This window comes from Bolinopsis microptera, chromosome 8 (genome assembly GCF_026151205.1).
Source record: "Bolinopsis microptera isolate Bmic1 chromosome 8, MBARI_Bmic_1.0, whole genome shotgun sequence".
Taxonomy (NCBI): Eukaryota; Metazoa; Ctenophora; class Tentaculata; order Lobata; family Bolinopsidae; genus Bolinopsis; species Bolinopsis microptera.
Window position 1 is genome coordinate 10,796,214 of NC_087079.1, and position 19,164 is coordinate 10,815,377.

The following is a 19,164-nucleotide window of genomic DNA, read 5'->3' on the forward strand; positions in this document are numbered from 1 at the left end:
CGAGAGGTTGATAGCAAAATGTTTTACAGGTATCCGGTACCGTCTAGACACTATACTACAGCTGTTACAAATGGGATGACATCATAGTGGAATACAACAACAGACCTCGAAGTACGATGAGACCGAATTGTGACTATTGTAGAACAATCTACCAAGACTATTCTAATTTTATGAACTCTGACTCTTATTTTTCTAGGGGGTTTTCAGCTTTAGCCTTCAAGGACTTTACAATTTTGTAAGTACGTTCAACTACATTTCGTGTTAAATTGGGACTTTGGAGTGTACCACTTAATTGAACATTTTATAACGATAAGTTGTTTCGGCAATTCGGCCATTCGAGAGGATATTTAGATTGTCTAACTAAAGAAAGTAGAGTAAATAAAGACACTCACTTTGTGTACTTAGCCATTTGTTGGAACTTCTGAGCTATCTTCCTGGCTGCTGCTATCATGTCGTTGTCCTCTTCTATATACTTAGCTGTCTCTTGTCTCAACTTGAACGCTGCGTGCTGGGTAGATGTGGTGTTTAGTAGGGTTTAAATTTTAAATATTTTATTAAGGAACTTGCTTTTTCAATGTGGTGTTTAGTAGGGTTTAAATTTTAAATATTTTATTAAGGAACTTGCTTTTCAATCTTTATCAGTTGTTTATAATAGTTGTCAGAAAGTTGATGATATTTAATTTATAACATATTGGATAGTATATATTGTTCAAATCTGATGAAAATCTAGTTATTAAAATGTAAATAAAACTACATTTACAGTTCAATATATATCATGTCCAAAATGAAGAGCTTTGATATAATCTCTCAACAACATATCTCACAAGCACAGGGACAAGCACAAATGACAAACCCGTATCAGAGCACTATAACCGAATTCCTGCAACACTATCCAATCAAATCATGGCTCATCAAAAATAAAACTTATCATTTTCAATGATCGTTAAAGTAATAATTAAAGGAAGTGGGAAAAGTTCTTTTTGCAACGTACCTCGATGGGAGCTTCAACGGGATCAGGTGCAGGAGCTGAAGCGTCAAAGGCGTCCTCTTCTTCGTCAGAATCTACAGGAACTGGAGGCCTGGGGGAGAGGGTCAGTGTCACTTGTTGGGAGAGTTTGTGTCACTGTTTGTGTCACTGTTTGTGTCACTTGTTGATCCTCTTATGATGTAACTTCATTTCTATTATTTTTCATTCTCGAACTTCTTAAATTTTAAAGATGTTACACAATACCCATACATTAATTTTGGCAAAGTGAATAAAATATACAATAACTTAATTCCGGTTTAATGAAAATTCCAACATAAATATGAGTAAGGAAAAATAATCAATATCTTTGAAAAAGTGCAATAAAGTAAAAAGTAAAGAAAGTTAAGAGAGAAATCCTAAATGCATTCTGTAAACTACGGCTGAAAATAGCGAGGCAGCAGGAAATTATTGAAGAGTTAAATCGATTGTAATCATCAGTGGTAAGTAAGGAAGGAGTCGCTGAAGGGTAGACATCGACTTACTTGGGCGCTGACTTAGGCGCTGAATTAGGCGCTGACTTAGGCGCTGCCTTAGGCGTTGCCTTAGGCACGGGCTTAGCTGCTATAGGCGCTGGCTTAGCCGCTATAGCTGGCTTAGCAGCTATGGCTGTTTAGCGGCTATGGCTGATTTAGGCTCAGGATCAACTCTGGATTACATTAAAATGTATAATATTCGATCTGTTTTATAGAAATCACGTAGCTTGTTCAGTGATATTATTATTAAATTCACGCAAATAATCTAATTAAATTGCAGCGTTGCAGTTAACTCATTTTCAATTATCATTGATGGAGTCTTGTACAGGATGCAAACGACCCAATTAGGCATAGTTATTTCATGAGTTAGAACATACATATTCTTCTTAAAGTGTTTACTTTAATCAGTATATTCCGAAAAAAAACTGATTTTCGGTTCCAGAAATCATGCAAAACTATGGGTATCTGGTTAATTGGGCTTATGAAGGCCCTAAAGGTTTTTTGAATGTGTGCAAATTGTGCAGAATGGCCATGTCATATACAACTTATGAAGCAACATGTACCCTAAATTACTTACTTTCCGAGTTATTCGGGGGAAAAGATTGTATTATGTCCATTTTTTACCTGTAAAATACAGTCTCATGAGCTACTCTGCGCGCAAGAGGGACTTTATGACGTCATCGCCCAAAATAATACAAACGCTATTTACACGCGTTAGAGAGCAGTTAGAGATTTAGGAATTTCGACTCGTTGCTTAGTTTGCTATTTGTCACAATCTGTCAAAATATGAGGATAACTTTTTTTTCAGTTAACTGGTCCTTTAATTTTCTGTAATTTACGAAGAATTTACGATTAGGAAATCCGATATTTTCCATGGAAAGTGTCGTTATTTTGAATACTACCCATACTCTTACAGTCAAATCTTTCATCAATAAAATATTAGAGACCTCCTATACGTCAACAGCAGATTAGCTATCAGCTCTCAGGATATGACAAAAATGCTAAATATTATGTATGCTTTTGGTTTCGAGAGGTTGATAGCAAAATGTTTTACAGGTATCCGGTACCGTCTAGACACTATACAGCTGTAACAAATGGGCTGATATCAGAGTGGAATTCAACAACAGACCTTGAAGTACGATGAGATCGAATTGTGACTATTGTAGAACAATCTACCACGACTATTCTAATTTTATTAACTCTGACTCTTATTTTTCTAGGGGGTTTTCAGCTTTAGCCTTCAAGGACTTTACAATTTTGTAACTACGTTCAACTACATTTCGTGTTAAATTGGGACTTTGGAGTACCACTTAATTGAACATTTTATAACGATAAGTTGTTTCGGCAATTCGGCCATTCGAGAGGATATTTAGATTGTCTAACTAAAGAAAGTAGAGTAAATAAAGACACTCACTTTGTGTACTTAGCCATTTGTTGGAACTTCTGAGCTATCTTCCTGGCTGCTGCTATCATGTCGTTGTCCTCTTCTATATACTTAGCTGTCTCTTGTCTCAACTTGAACGCTGCGTGCTGGGTAGATGTGGTGTTTAGTAGGGTTTAAATTTTAAATATTTTATTAAGGAACTTGCTTTTCAATCTTTATCAGTTGTTTATAATAGTTGTCAGAAAGTTGATGATATTTAATTTATAACATATTGGATAGTACATATATTGTTCAAATCTGATGAAAATCTAGTTATTAAAATGTAAATAAAACTACATTTACAGTTCAATATATATCATGTCCAAAATGAAGAGCTTTGATATAATCTCTCAACAACATATCTCACAAGCACAGGGACAAGCACAAATGACAAACCCGTATCAGAGCACTATAACCGAATTCCTGCAACACTATCCAATCAAATCATGGCTCATCAAAAATAAAACTTATCATTTTCAATGATCGTTAAAGTAATAATTAAAGGGAGTGGGAAAAGTTCTTTTTGCAACGTACCTCGATGGGAGCTTCAACGGGATCAGGGGCAGGAGCTGAAGCGTCAAAGGCGTCCTCTTCTTCGTCAGAATCTACAGGAACTGGAGGCCTGGGGGAGAGGGTCAGTGTCACTTGTTGGGAGAGTTTGTGTCACTGTTTGTGTCACTGTTTGTGTCACTTGTTGAACCTTTTATGATGTAACTTCATTTCTATTATTTTTCATTCTCGAACTACTTAAATTTTAAAGATGTTACACAATACCCATACATTCATTTTGAATGAATTATATTTGGCAAAGTGAATAAAATATACAATAACTTAATTCCGGTTTAATGAAAATTCCAACATAAATATGAGTAAGGAAAAATAATCAATATCTTTGAAAAAGTGCAATAAAGTAAAAAGTAAAGAAAGTTAAGAGAGAAATCCTAAATGCATTCTGTAAACTACGGCTGAAAATAGCGAGGCAGCAGGAAATTATTGAAGAGTTAAATCGATTGTAATCATCAGTGGTAAGTAAGGAAGGAGTCGCTGAAGGGTAGACATCGACTTACTTGGGCGCTGACTTAGGCGCTGAATTAGGCGCTGACTTAGGCGCTGCCTTAGGCGTTGCCTTAGGCACGGGCTTAGCTGCTATAGGCGCTGGCTTAGCCGCTATAGCTGGCTTAGCAGCTATGGCTGGTTTAGCGGCTATGGCTGATTTAGGCTCAGGATCAACTCTGGATTACATTAAAATGTATAATATTCGATCTGTTTTTTTTAATAGAAAAGCACGAGCTTGGTCTCGAGATGCAATATTGATGAGCTTATTGGGGTAAATCACCGTTTTCTAAATCAACTCTTTAATTGAATTTTCAGTCGTTAACAATGACCTTTAACTTCTTTTAAATTAACATTGACAGCGAAGTTTGATTCACAAATAGCGAAAGCGACCACAATAACGAAAGTGAAAGTGAAATTACCTTGCTGGAGGTTTCTCCTCTTCCTCCTCTACGATAGGTGGTGGTATTAGCTCAGGTAGAGGTGGAAGTGGCAGGTAGAAACCAACCATCTCTTCCTTGATATAGCTTATGTTCATGTGAACCTGAAGGATAGAATAACTGATTGATCTTCACCCTAGCTTTCCAGATATTATTCGCTACAAATTGAAGAGGATTAATTGTCTGGTCTTCAAAGCCATCAAATATTTGTTATTCGTTTCTTAAGAACACAAATGTAAATACCTCTGTTATAGACTTATCAAAAGCTGCAGGGTCTGTTGCTTGTCCCTTGATGTGCTCGTTTGTAGCTTGACCAGCATGCTGTATGGCTGAAATAAAACACGGTTAAATATCACTTGAAACCTAAGTCTGTTAAATTATTTGCAGGCGTCACTCTGTGGTTATTTCAGAAGAGCTATATAATTGATAAGAAGACATGTATGGGAGAGAACCAGCCAAATAATCCAAATTCTTAGTAAATTCCCTACCATGCTGCAAGTTGGCTCTATGATTCACAAGTTTGACCCGGAATTCACAGTCCCCCAAGTTCTCCAACTCAGCGTCCGTGACTTCAAGCACTCTGTTTGTTATCTTCTGTACCATCGCCACTTTCACAACTGCTTCTTTCTGTAATAAGAATTTCTCTAATCACACATTTCAAAATTTAAAAAAATTAGTTATTGATATAACGTTTTTACATAGACTATTGCGGGGACTCTAGTAATGATATTATAGTGTTCTGAAATCTTAAAATTACAAATCATTGAGAAGTACACGTATAATTTACCGGACTGGTCTTCATGAGTGCTTTAGCGGCTTCTCCCTCCTCCTTGCACTTCCTCTCAGACTCCACTAAGAAGTCAGTAGGTTTCACACATTTATCTACATCAGTCCTCAGTCGGACCGCCTCTGTTACCCACTGCTGCTTTACCAGGTCAAAGTTCTCCTTGGCACTCTGAAGGGGTTATAAATAGACATTGATAAACCGTGTGGTGGTGCTATGTGAAGGTTTCTTACTTTATCTAATTTCAGTGTACTGTGCATGTTGGTAGCCCAATTCCAGAAATGTTAGATTTACTAATCTCTTGAGAAAGTAGTAACTCACCTCAGAGTCAGGGTTAAGGGACAGAGTTTTAGCAGAGTACACAACCATTGGTGTGGCATCTCTCAGAGCCTCGATACTCAACTTAATGTTGTCATGTCTGTGAGGATCTTCGTCACAACCAACGTCAGTAGCAACCTGGTTGTGGAGGTGTAGTAGAATGTTCACTAACACAAACAATCGACACGTGTGACGTTCACAGTCAACCTTGATTATATCATAACTTGCCAGTGGGCAGTGTGTCCACGTAATTTTAGCTCCTTTTCCGTCATTTTTCGGGCACTTGGCTTACTGAGTACTGTTAATGGTTCACACTTGCCCTCCGTTGAGGCGTGAATATCAATTTGGCAGAGCTAGTGTCAAATGCTTGAACTAACCTCGGCCACGCGGCACAGTTGTTCAGCGTGTAATGAGAAGTCTGCAGCTTTGGCGTTGAACTTCACAGCTTTCTCGGGAGGAGCTGAGAATATTTATACATTTAACAATTAATGTGGTTAAACTTTTCTTGGGATTGGTTATAGCGTGGAGACGACAGATAAAGTTCTAGTTAATACATTTTACTCGAGTGACGTTGAAGAAAAGTTAAAATGTTGTTTTGCGCGCGGTCAAGGAATGACAAATAATGCGCGCGCGCGCGCGCAACCGCCCGCCACAGTGGATAACTTTTGCAACAAGCTTTTATTAAGAAAATGACCGCGCGCGTTACATAAAATAACGTTCTCAATCGTGTCTGATACACTAAATTGGCTTACACGGAGGAATTTGATCAATGGAGTTTCGCGGCCTCTCGGCTTCAAAGTTTTCATTGCTCTACACCGAAACACTCCATATTCAAGAGCGGTTAATAATTACCAAGGGGAGCGAGAGCAGCGGCCTGCAGTTCCATGATAGGTCCTGTAATGTCCACATATGTGTCAACAACTTTTGACGCCAAATGATCGTTGCAAGCTTTCTTCAGTTCGGTGATAGCTTCCTTGAGCTCAGCTTGGGCAGCTCTCTTCTGCTCAGGAGTTGACTGCAAACGGGAAGGTTAAGCTGCTTATTGATAGAGTTATCAGTTATGAGTGTCATTATTTGCGCTATAATTATATACGTATGCGTGAGGTGTCGACTTCTATAGTAATCGCATGAATATCTTGAATTTACCTTTCAACAACTAAATGAATACAGCTGTTTTTGCAGCTGTATATTTGCATTATTTTAGACTTCGATAAACAATCTAAAGCATTTTTCTGACTCGAATTAGTTAGAGAAAATTAAACAAAATTATTTGATAATATATCGATAAACTATATTTTAATGTATAATAATAGAAGAATCAATGATATCCATATCACTTTAATAATACAAATCAAAATTAAATCAATTTCTCCTCCGCCGAGTATCCGATCAGAGAAGACAAAGTATTCTTGGTATGAATTGTCGCTTTGCCTATCAAATCACCCCTAAACAGAGATTTCTTGCTTTTACATTCCTCACTTGCATCGTTTTTGGGTTTACTAAAAACACCAGCAACTTGCTCCATCCCAGATTTCACCCTTTTTCTCAGCTTTTTGTTTCGCTTCACCACAGCTCTTCTAGGAACTTCTTGCTGAATTCTAAGTTTCAAATGATCCCTGGCACGCCTCAAAGATTGTCTGTTATTGACTAAAATTACTGGATCCAAGAACCCGTGATCAACTTGCTGCGGTTTACGAGTTCATTAAGATCAGGTTTGCATCTTGTTGGAGCTGTAGAACAAGTTGATGAGGGTACAATAGTTGGAGATGATATCTCATTTGAAGATATCTCGATACGATATACTGCAGACGATTCCTCGGGTGGTACAGTATTAATTTGTTCGGTATCTATGCCTGTTTCACTAACTGCATTTTCACGAGGTTCACAAATAGTTTCACTCTTGTTTGAGAGTCCACTTTCTAAACTAAAATTACAGTTTTGATCACTTAATACCACGTGGGTGGTATGCACTTCACTGTCAGTCTTTTCGAGCTCCGAGGATTCTTCGACGGATTCAGATAGTTCAGATAGTTCAAATAGTTCAGATTCAGCATTCTCTACATTCTCCACATAATATTCCTCACTCTCCTCTGAAACATCTTCTAAAATCGGTTCAAACCAACCCATTCTAACATTTTTGGAATACAAACTGGCTTTAAAACTTTTACCCTTCTTTTTACTCTTCTTAATCTTCTTCACTGCAAGCAATTTCTTCATCTTCTCGTCTTGCTCATCAAACCCTAATCTCTGTTTAAGAGAAATAATCCTGGGTTTTAGAAACGGTCTCCTAAACATTTTGAATACTGATTGGTTTTCTGAGCTGGAGTCAGGATTGTATCTTGAAGACAGAACAGGGCTTGGATACTCCAAAGGAGACACTTGGTCAGCAACACGATTCTGCTTTATGATGGAATGTAGCTTAGAGAATGGTGAGCTTGGCTTGAAGCTGTTAGTACTCTCGGCAGCTTTTTTCGGATTTGGAGAAAACTGGACAGTTTCGTTACCCTGTTTAGCATAAGCAAATGTTCTCGTTTTCTCCATCATTACAGGTGTTGTCAACTTTAATATTTCTTCGTCAGATCCATCAGGGTCTACAAGGTCTTCAAATACAAACGAAGGAAGTTTTAACTTCTTGGTATCGTGTTTTGTAGCTGGAATATTGTGTACAATCCCACTTTCTAGAGAAGGAAAGAGATTAATATCTTCATCAGCTGATTTAGATTCGGAAAGTAAGGAGTGTTTTCTGATGACAAACTCTGCACGGTAAGACAAAATCTTCTCAATCACCGACATGACATCATGGAGTAAGCTGAGGGTACTGGTATAATTATACTCGGTTGTGAAGCAAAAACAAAGCTACATATTACTAAACACGATGGCAGAAAAACAAACCAAACTCGATAAAAGTTACAGATCTGACAGTCTTGTTTGGAAATGTGTAAGCATTCGTAAACCTAGAGCCAAGTGCCCATTACGGACTAACTATGACATAAAGCTGTTATTATAATGATAACATGTCTATTACCGCACTACAAAGTCATGGTAAACGATCAACCAACCAATTTCTGACAAATCTACGACAGAATAAGGAAATGATGAAACTTCAAACGGGAGAATATTCGCCTTAAATAATAATTTTAACAAGGTTTTAATAATATCGTGTTCAGTTTCTGCCTGACATCATAATATTATGAAGTCACTTCTCCAGCAGTCAGCACTACTATGAGATCCTAGATACAGCTAGAATATTAAACTGGTATAAAGTCCGTATAATATGTGATTTATGTAATAATATATAGTATACAGACTGTTAAAAAGTAATTCCCGGGACGTAAACATTACTAATCGACGTAAACATTACGAGATCAGCTGATCAGAGGAACCAAACTCAAAAGCCATTATGTGGACTCTTAGATCCATCGTGGTTTTCATGAAGCCAGAATGTAAAAGTTTCTTCCATCCAAAATGTCCAATGTTATTTTTCCCAAGGCTTCTGCTTAAAACCTGCCAACTGTAAGCTTGAGGGCGTTATTATCATCACACTTGTTACACTTGTTGCAGTACTTACATCGTTACACGGCACTTGTATAAGGATGTAGCAGGAAACCCTTTTGGTGTGTGATTATCATACAATTTGTAATTAGTGTGATTCTGTGTGATTATCACACAAGTGCAAGGAGTAATTAGTGGTAAGGGAGTTTTGGAAGAATTCTCATTTATTATTCTTCTTCTTCTTCGTAAGGGGCTGTGGTCAAAGTGACCACTATTACTTAAAGATAGAGCATTGAAGCCCTGTGCTTACCCCAGTAGTGTATTTTCATACTCATTACGACAGGAATTTCAACAATGGGTGAGTGGCGGATTCTTAATTTGAGCAATGTTCTATTTGAATAGCTGAATTATAGCTAAATAGGTTGATATGAATGAGTGACTTAGGTTGGCTCCTTAGTCTGAACGAAAGTAAATTATTTTACTATATTGTGATACAACAAGCACTAATTGGAACAACCATTAGTCCGGATGGATCTACTGCATTGTGATACAACAATCAGTAATAATGGAACAACCAAAAAGTCCGGATGACTTCTGAGCCAGTAATTCAGTCTCAGCTTCCTCAAGAAGCACAATGCACATACCCCGCATATTTCTACACAGCTCTAATGTCAAACTATTGTACAGCAGCTGTTGTATGTGACCAGCTCTGAGTTTTATTTCATAGATCTCGGAGAAATAGATGGCACTTTCAGCACTTTCAGCACTTTCAGCATGATATATTTAGTTTTACAGTGAGTGGAGACTCTCATTTCTTCCCAATTAATATATTTCTAGAATGAACCATAAAAGCATAAAGTTCCTGAGTGTGTGTTCAAGTGACAGGTTACTGTTTGAAAGGATGTGACTAATTGTGTCTAATATTCGCGTAATCACGTGACTAAGGTTAACATCCTGACGGCGGAATTAACACTAAATATACAGCCAAGTCAAATAAATGATGTAGGATGTAGGTGACAGTGGATCACATTGTTCTTATAATTTAAGTAAAGTTTAAACCACGATCTATGGGGCTCGGATATAAAGGGCTGAGGAGAAATAGATAGTCTAGGATTTCGAATCATTTGAATCACATCACAGAAGCATTATATTTTCCAGTGTGAATGCACAATACACTGTCCAGAGTATTCCATACAAAATTTTCTCATATTTCACATATCTTATTCTTATCAGTTACTTTGTCAACTTTGTCAAAGCGCCGGTTATTTTCTTGCTTTTAAACTTTACAAAAATACATGATAATTATTATATATCAACAAGTTAGCAGCAATCAAAATTCTTGAAAAACTTTCATTTAATTTCAAATACTGAGCAAGTTTGTGCAAGTTTGTGCAAGTTTGAGCAAGTTTGTGCAAGTTTGTGCAAGTTTGAGCAAGTTTGTGCAAGTTTGTGCAAGTTTGAGCAAGTTTGTGCAAGTTTGTGCAAGTTTGTCTTACCTTAGGATCATCAATGACGTCTTGTAAATGCCTGAGAAGTTTGGCGACCTTCTCTGTCTGTGCTTTGATAGCCTCTCCTACCTGTAAAACATTAGTATAATAATAACTCAACAACGCTATTTTAAGAATATTCAAAACTTAACATAATTATGCGAACCGTTCTTAAATATTGGAATATTGTAAGATTTCAAAGTGTTGGTTAATATTACACGGAATCCCTTCAGTTTAAATTCCTAAAAATAGCCGTAAAGTTAAGATAAAACCCATAGAGTGAATCCTAAAAAAGCAACACTCCCTTTTATTGAGTGTTTATCCCTATTTGTTTTGAATCAGTAATAAAATCAGCCATGTTAAAATACATTACATACTAGAGTGTCTTATTACCTAATATGGTAATTATTGCCTAATATGGCAATTATTACCTTATATGGTAATGAAAACTAGTGCAGTGTAACGAGCTCATCGTATTACGTGTAAATGGTGTGTTGTTTCATTTAGAGACCTTACATCATGGAAACAGATACGATTACGTCTCTCAATACATCACATGTGATGGTTCATTTAACATAACATGTAATATGTATATATGAGGTTAACCAAGCATTACGTGGGGTTCAAGAATATTATATATATAAAGATTGTCGGTATTGTATGGTGTCGGTATAAAAATATTAGAATAGTTAAAGGTCCGCGTCAAGATACAGACTCAAGAGTCAAGATACAGGGTTGAATTTTTACAACACTATTAGTTTAGACGTTAAAGTTTACAGTGTCCTGAGAAGTAGAGCTACTTGAAATACTGAGGTCAAACAACGTAACGTGACCTGTTAATACTGTTATACGCCTCTTTAATTTACAGTATATTATATAATTATAAATACTCATGATGATGAGTCTGTACTCTGTGTTGTTATTTACAAGTCAAGAATGTTGTGGTCTCTGTAAGTTGTTACTGAAAAAAGCTGCTGTTTTCTAAAAAAGCTGCTGTTAAATCTGAAATATAATAAGCTCTCTAATAGAGCTGTACTAGCGTGCAGGTATTTGAGTTTGAGGCAGATTTGAAATATGTTAGTATGTATCAAGAAGTTTAACATGTATCATCAAATAATAAACAGCATGCATATCGCCTCAAACAAGCACTCAATTGCTAATATTGTAGACCACTATTATTATAAAAGTATAAAGAGGTATGAACATAGGTCGGGGATGATGAATAATATGGATTATCATCAGAACTCCAGAATATAAATATAATACAATATGCGCAATGGAATCAGGGTGGTTTTAGGGTCTTGAGGTCAGTCATTTTCATTTAGAACTTAAAATATAAAACAAGTTAATATCTGTGAAGATCATAATGACCTCATTACGATCAATGATTCGATTTGTAGAAATGGCGGCCATTACAATTTGAAGCAATACAATGACCGTCATTCATATTACATCATTCCATCATGTAAAGTTGCCACCCAACTTTTTAAAATCAATATCATCACCGTACATAATATCTTACTATATATAAAGCGAGACGATATATATATATATCTGTGCCATTTTACTGACACCACGGCATCAACTTTAACGCGACTTTCCGCAAAAACCGTAAAAGATATACAACTGAAACTTTTTTGGCTGGGTCAAATGCTTTAATGGCCTCCAAATCAGTATGAAAAAATAAAAAATTGGCCAAGGAATAATGATTTTAGAGCCGAAAATTTGGACCCCCAAGTGGTGTCAAAAACGCCAAATAAATAAGTAATAATTATTTTAGTATCTTGAGTCTTGACACCGTTTAGGGTTATATTATACGGGTTCCTGCTAGTTATATTAATCAGCTAATTGACTCACCGGTCCTCCGATGTTTTTAGCCAGTGCGGCAGCCATATCAATAACATCCTCCACTGCTCGCTCACCTATGGAATATTACATATTATTATTTACATAGTTATTACATGATTACATACATATTATATTAAACAACGGGGATTCATTCCGATTAATTTCATAAGTCCATAATATCGTACATTTCATTCAAACAAAGGGATTTCTGAATGCAAATGAATGTTAAAACAGCTCAATAAGTTGCATTAAGGGATAGATCTCCGAGACCAAAACAACAATTGAACGACCAAAAATGAACCAAACAACCCTTGTTAGATTGTATCCACGTTCCACTTCTCAAGTTACTAGTCACTGTTTACAGAGAAACACCAAAACTGAGCTAAGTTTAGTATTAAAACAGTTAGTTTAGTATTAAAACAGTTAGTTTAGTATTAAAACAGTTAGTTTAGTATTAAAACAGTTAGTTTAGTATTAAAACAGTTCTGTTTTATTGTCGCAACTATCAAACCCGGTTTATATCTACCCAGCTTCAAATCAGGATAAGATAAGCAAATTAAGTTCAACGAGCAAATTATATCAAGGTTTTAACTTTAAAGTTTTATCATTGAGCTCACTAACAATAACAAGATCGAATGAATGTTGATAATTAATAGACGCCTCATACAACTTAAGTTAGTCGGGTTTTAAAGTAAAGTTTCTAAACATTATATTATTATTATGTAAGTCTAGCTGAATTATAATTATAATCATAGCGTAGGAGTGACATTAACATAGAATTATTAATAACCGCTAAGACAAAGCGACTAGGTAAGTAGTAAATTGTCTCCGAGACTGGTCAGCGACTCTTAGTAACTACCAACCTATGATAATTACAAAATTGGCTAATTAGAAATAAGGACATGTTAGAAATAACGGGAGATATTAAAGTTAAAATAACGGAGTTTAGGAAAACCTAATTCATAGTTTGGTAATTTACCAGAGAGTAGTTTGGTAGTTTACCAGAAACTGAAGCAATCCTTATTGATACGACAAGCTGCTTGTCACAAGCAGGCAACGTACGATATTAGGCACTCGACACTGCAGCACAATTAAAGTGCTATCTAACTCACCTGAGAAGTAGCTGATATATTATTTGCTGAGTACCTACACAGGGAATGTTACGTACCGGCTTTACTGCGAATAGGCTCGTCTCTGTCCAGCCATTCGTCAATAATCTCAGAACATTCGGGAAGTCCTCCGGCTGTTTCCGTTCTGCGTGGGGTGTTTTTGTGTGAGTTTTGGGGATTTTTAACATTTACTGAATATTATTCAGGTAACTTTGAATAATCATAATATTCAGCGAAAGTCACTGTCGCTGTAAGTGTAAATAAATGATCTAGCTAAAGTGCTGACTGCTGAAACTTTACGTTTTGTTGTTAAAGAAATCACGATTTAATGGTACAACTGAAAACTATGATTGTAGCTTTTACTTCGCCTGATCGGTTTTTACAATTATTTCATGAATTACGACCAAGTTAATTAAGATTAAGTGGGGGACTATGAAAATGTCTGGCACTTGAAATGACCTTCTGGGAATATTGTTAGTTTTATTCAGTCCATATTCAGTTCATATTACCCCCACCTACCTAAAGTTCTATATGATTAGTGATTACGTAACATTACTTATTATAATTATTGATAATCGTCATTAAATTATTTTACTTTGATTAAATATGAGATATAACAGATCATGTTATTCTGCCTTACTTATAATCGAATGCTGATTATAAACAATTAATTTTCTATTACATATCACAACATTGTTGAACTTACGAAATGCTTCGAAACTCGTAGCTTATATAAAATCTAAGGTTTTTTGCTTTTAAAATTAAATAAATAAATCCGATAGACTTTTTCTATCGCACCTGGTAAAATCTATTCAATTAAATGAATTAAATAGACAGGGCTCGTAATAAGTTGGAATTAAGATCTTATTCCATCATTGGTATAATCATGAGTTATAATATGGCTGCTAGTTTACACGGAGCAAGATCTCTGCCAAGATCGCTGTCTTGAGAGTTGTCGTTTAAACTGTCCCCGCTTGGGTTTCTTGGGCCCCCTAAAAGTCATACCAATTGAAAACAAGCTTTATCGAAAACAAGCTTTACTTGTCATCTCACTTTATTGTCATTCGCACTTTATTGTCATTCTAATGACTTAATAAATTAATAAACTACTTTAAAAAACACTCATCGTATTATCTGAAAAAGCAATACCTCACAATTAAGAAACTAAATAAAACTAAATCCAAACGAAAAAGCAACTATCAGACCCCAACAAAAGAGTGGAGACACTAACCCAGGTACTGCGGAGGTGTTAGCTTTACGAGCTGCTTGTTTTACAGCGTTCATCTTATCTGCTATCTGGGACCTCAGGGCTCTCTTTCTACCCTCAGGGGCCTAGTGTTTGGTTAATTAGGGGACGTTAGTTTGAAACTTTAAACTTTTAAACGAGGATTTAATAAATTGTAAACATTTGCAAACGAGTTTTTTAAACCTTTTAACACTTTTATAAAAAAAATACCAGAAGTAAAACAAAAACTTCTAAAATTGTGGACAAATGCAAAATGCAAACTTTTTACAACACATTTACTAAAAAACTGGCAAATCGTCAGTTTGCAAAATAGAGACCTAAAAACATGATGGTTTACATTGTTACTCGGTTGTCGGAATCTCTGTATCTACTGTTATTGATAAGAATTTGCCGAAGTGTCGACATTTGCTGATCAGACCGATCTGATCATTCAATATTTCTCTTTTATTTCTCTAACTTACTCAACAAAACTACCCAGTACGAGGTAATCAGCAGATGTCGGCACTAAACTCGCACTTTGTTATAGTACTAGTTGTAATAGTTATTACTTACCATTTCACCTTTCACATATTATTACGTAAACTAGCATTCTTACCCCACAGGCCATGAGTCACGCAATCCTTGATCGCTTGATCAACCAATTACAATAACTGTAACTAGTTGATGTGGTCACAAGTCTTTTGGCACATAATTACTGTAATTATGTAATTATGTAATTTTTAATTACATAATACAGTACTCAAGTGGCTGTCTAGTGACTCTCAGCACGCACATTATTTCATACTCACTATTCAGTAATCATCCTAATGTTCATTCTCTTGATTATGTGATCTGTAAACCATCTTGTTAACAATTTCAAACACTGACGATTATTCAGTACTCCGGGAGATGAGAAATTTACAGTTAAATTTACCCGGTTGTATTCATCAATAAGATCCTCAAGTTCCTGACAGAGGTCGAATATCTCTCGTTTATCTCTTGTGTTTAGTCCTCGGGCTAGATACCTGAGTTGTAATTAGATAATTAATTGATAATTATTTATATGATTTATCAATCATATGACTATTATTTTCATTGACGTTATAATTTAAATAGTTTCAGTTTAACTCATAATCGTAGCTTTAGATCAGTAGGTTTCCAATGATACTGACTTAGACTCAGACGAAACCAAGAGAAGGCTACCAAATATTTAAAATATTTTTAACTTGAAAGTACATACAATCTACATTAAAATCTACATTGCAATTTACATTACAATCTACATTACAATCTAAGATGTAAAGATGTAGTGCGCGAAGCTGAGTGCATTGAGACATGAGAAATTGACTTAGGATTTAGATTTATAAATTATCGTCTCAAAAAAAAGGATCATATTTTATATAGATTTCTCAGTAAGATACTACAGTTTAGCCAGGCAGCTCTTCGCTATACAGATTTATAAATATTATTATACCTTAGTTCCCAAAAATTTGTGTGCCATTATATTGAGCACAATTTATTTGAGCCCGAAAAATTTGGGCAGAAAATTTGAACTCATTTGGGCGACCAAAAATTTTGGCACAAATTCTTCGAAAAATGAACGATTTTCCACTAAAAATCGTTCATTTTTAGTGAAATCTGTCATTTCACTTGGTTAAGCCATGAATGACAGATTAGAAAACTAAAATTTCAAATATTATTTCACTTGGATATGAAGAAAAAGCCATCTTTCTATAGATCTCAGGGCCACAGGCTAAATGCCAAAAGTTTGGTTAGCAAAAAATTTAGCAGACGGAAAAGATTTATGCAATTTATTTGGTCTGCAAAAAATTTGGGCGAGAGGCCCGCTCAAATTTTTTGTCGCCCAAATTTTTGGGAATTAAGGTATATATTTCAGTTTGAATAAGGTCAGCCAGCTATTTGCTATCAAGATATCATCCAGTTTTGCAGAGGGAACTCTTCACTAAAAGGATACATATTCTAAAAAGACTCAGCCTCATGCTGCAGTAGAAGAGAGCAGTTTACTTCATATCACGTGCTCTATTCTACTGGGATTATACCTTTGGAACCTGGGCAGGGCACATCTATACCTAACAACTTGGTAGTCGAACCTTGCTTCTAGATACTTCTTTATAGGTCCTGTAAACCTATTAACCATCATCATCTTCAAACATCACCACCTCTCTGATTAACACTGGATCAGATAGACACTGGATCAGATAGACACTGGATCAGATAGACACTGGATCAGATAGACACTGGATCAGATAGACACTGGATCAGATATAAATCCACAGACTGGATAGAAGATCAGGACTGTAAATTCTTCAACAGTTGCTGAGGTTGAGCTTCAGAGCCGATTAAACCACAAAGCTGGAAAAACAACTTGAAGCTAGCAAAGTGGTGTGTTATCATCAGAGCACTAACTGCATGGCACCATTCCAACAAACTATACAGTCTAGAATGTGTAGTAATACAAATGTGGGGAATGTAACGAGAAAGGGACGAAGAATGCGATTAGTGCTAACTCGAGCAGTACAGCTCCCCCACATGCTCTTTCTCATAGTCTCTTATCAGTACTGTGGAAGGTGTTCTGTGCGGTGCTGTCATTCGTGGTATGCAGGGTTAAATTACAAGATACGTTCCAAGGGCCTTAGCTAAAGTTAAAGTTTACTTAGAGCTTTAGTTAAAGTTAATGAGTAAGGTTAATAAGATAAACTGTTGTTTGTAAAGCATACAGCACACTTAGTGTGACACAGCCGGCCTATGGGTGGTTAATAAGTGATGTTCTGCGGTAATGTAGTAATGGGATGGATGTTGTCATGATTGGCCAGAATGGAATTTATAATTTCATCTCTTAGGAATGAGGGAGGAATACCAAGGGTTATATTTACTGCATTTGGTTTCATGAATTCACGATGTTGATGTCAGATAATGGGAGACAATACTTTATTAATCCGACCATTTCTCACGAAATTTGTCTCACATTCTCAAACAAAATTAGTGACATTCTGGCATGTGTAAACTGTAGAATTTACCATACATACATAACTCCATAATATTATGCCGGGTTACATTATATTCAGTGGGTTGAAGGCTGGTCTAGTAAACCCAATATTATTAAATCTACAGGGCTGTAAAACACCAATATTATGCAGGAAGCTCTCAACCATCCCTCCATTAATCCCTTACACACGCCGCATATTTTGAAAGGTGACATAATTATCAGTAATACTAATAGGTGATGATTTGTGTCAAGATGGGTGTGACGTAACGTATCCGGTCACCACGGGTGTTTTATGGTTTCAAAAGTCAACATATCTGGGATTATACGGTCGAAGCACTGGCGATAAAACGGGAAATTTCGGAAAGTCTGCCCAGCGAAGCAGAAAAAATGGGAAGGAAAACAGTAGCATTAATTTCCACACTCATGAAAGACAAGGCTAATGTAGGCATTGACGTTGGCCGTCAGGAAACGCACTAACAAACGGGCTCAAATAGCAAATTCTTTAAATCGTATCCTGAAAATAACCGGCAAATAGGCAGAAGTTGAGGCTGAAATTACGGGAAAGTTTCCATCAGACTGACCTGCTCTGAGAAATTACTTTTCCGACAGCGGTGGTTCCCTGCGCGTCTCCACCCTTTCCGGTGCTTGCCCACTGTTGCGCTGCGCTAACCGCACTCACCAGCTCCGTACCCTCACTGTGCAAGGTGGAAGGTTATAATAATGAGGCAGTTATTATAAGGAGTTATTATAATTATAACGCTATAATTAGATATTTCCATATAAACAGTTAATGTCTTGGAGACCACTGACTCGAGGTTATCGAAGTAAAAGTGCAGAAGATGGTATTATTCATTGTTGTGTTAATAAGAAGTGAGTTTATCGTATTTATATTACTGTTTGAGATCCTAAACTAATTAAAACCAAACAAATTCATAAAGATAAATTAAAAGTATGCTTACTCTCTGTCTTGTTCCACAGCTGTAATTTTAGACTCCAACTCTCTCAAAGCGTCCTTAATATTGGCACTGTTAGCTGCCACCATCTCCGGAGTGACTTTCTGAAGTAGAAATGGTCATTAGTCAAATTAGTAATTAGTTGTTAGTCATTAAGGAGGCGCCAAAACCATCTCGATACTAACTAACTAACAGATCATAAGTGCCGCTCAGAGAAAATTTGTTTGATCTGATGTTTGCCATTTAGAGAGAGATAATTTGTAGACAAAACGAAAAGATCATTTTCATTGATAGAATAAAAGATAAGTTATAGTCTTAGTTCTTACTTCTGGGTTGTTGATGACCCACGTCCTCTGGGATATGTAATGTTTTACATTGTCACAAAGTTCGTTGATTCTATCACCTTCTGGACCAGGGTTGTGGTGAGCAACAGCTTTTCCTGAAACACAAGGATTTACTTTTAAATTGTCTTATTAAATTGTCATATTTGGCTACCACACCGAGGAGAACTTGGGACTTTGGGAG

The 19,164-nt window shown here is 36.2% G+C and overlaps 1 protein-coding gene across 10 annotated transcripts in view; it reads right to left on the bottom strand.

The window, feature by feature from the left end:
* Positions 1-19,164, bottom strand: part of LOC134819633 (vinculin-like) — a 40,632-nt gene that overhangs the window by 9,098 nt on the left and 12,370 nt on the right. For 2 of the 10 annotated variants that reach the window (XM_063829670.1, XM_063829669.1), the window contains exons 15-32: positions 18,966-19,078; positions 18,646-18,743; positions 18,268-18,381; positions 15,614-15,704; positions 14,686-14,786; positions 13,514-13,599; positions 12,355-12,419; positions 10,507-10,587; positions 6,371-6,533; positions 5,896-5,978; positions 5,522-5,656; positions 5,204-5,371; positions 4,905-5,043; positions 4,660-4,745; positions 4,399-4,520; positions 3,991-4,155; positions 3,458-3,545; positions 2,915-3,030 (exon numbers count right to left, since the gene is read on the bottom strand). In XM_063829670.1, coding sequence (XP_063685740.1) covers positions 2,915-3,030; positions 3,458-3,545; positions 3,991-4,155; positions 4,399-4,520; positions 4,660-4,745; positions 4,905-5,043; positions 5,204-5,371; positions 5,522-5,656; positions 5,896-5,978; positions 6,371-6,533; positions 10,507-10,587; positions 12,355-12,419; positions 13,514-13,599; positions 14,686-14,786; positions 15,614-15,704; positions 18,268-18,381; positions 18,646-18,743; positions 18,966-19,078 — 2,014 coding nt within the window. Of the gene's footprint in view, positions 1-392; positions 509-853; positions 881-991; positions 1,080-2,822; positions 3,031-3,319; positions 3,347-3,457; positions 3,546-3,990; positions 4,156-4,398; positions 4,521-4,659; positions 4,746-4,904; positions 5,044-5,203; positions 5,372-5,521; positions 5,657-5,895; positions 5,979-6,370; positions 6,534-10,506; positions 10,588-12,354; positions 12,420-13,513; positions 13,600-14,368; positions 14,447-14,685; positions 14,787-15,613; positions 15,705-18,267; positions 18,382-18,645; positions 18,744-18,965; positions 19,079-19,164 lie in introns of those variants that run through there. The other 8 variants (XM_063829677.1, XM_063829674.1, XM_063829678.1 and 5 more) reach the window with 6 other exon arrangements.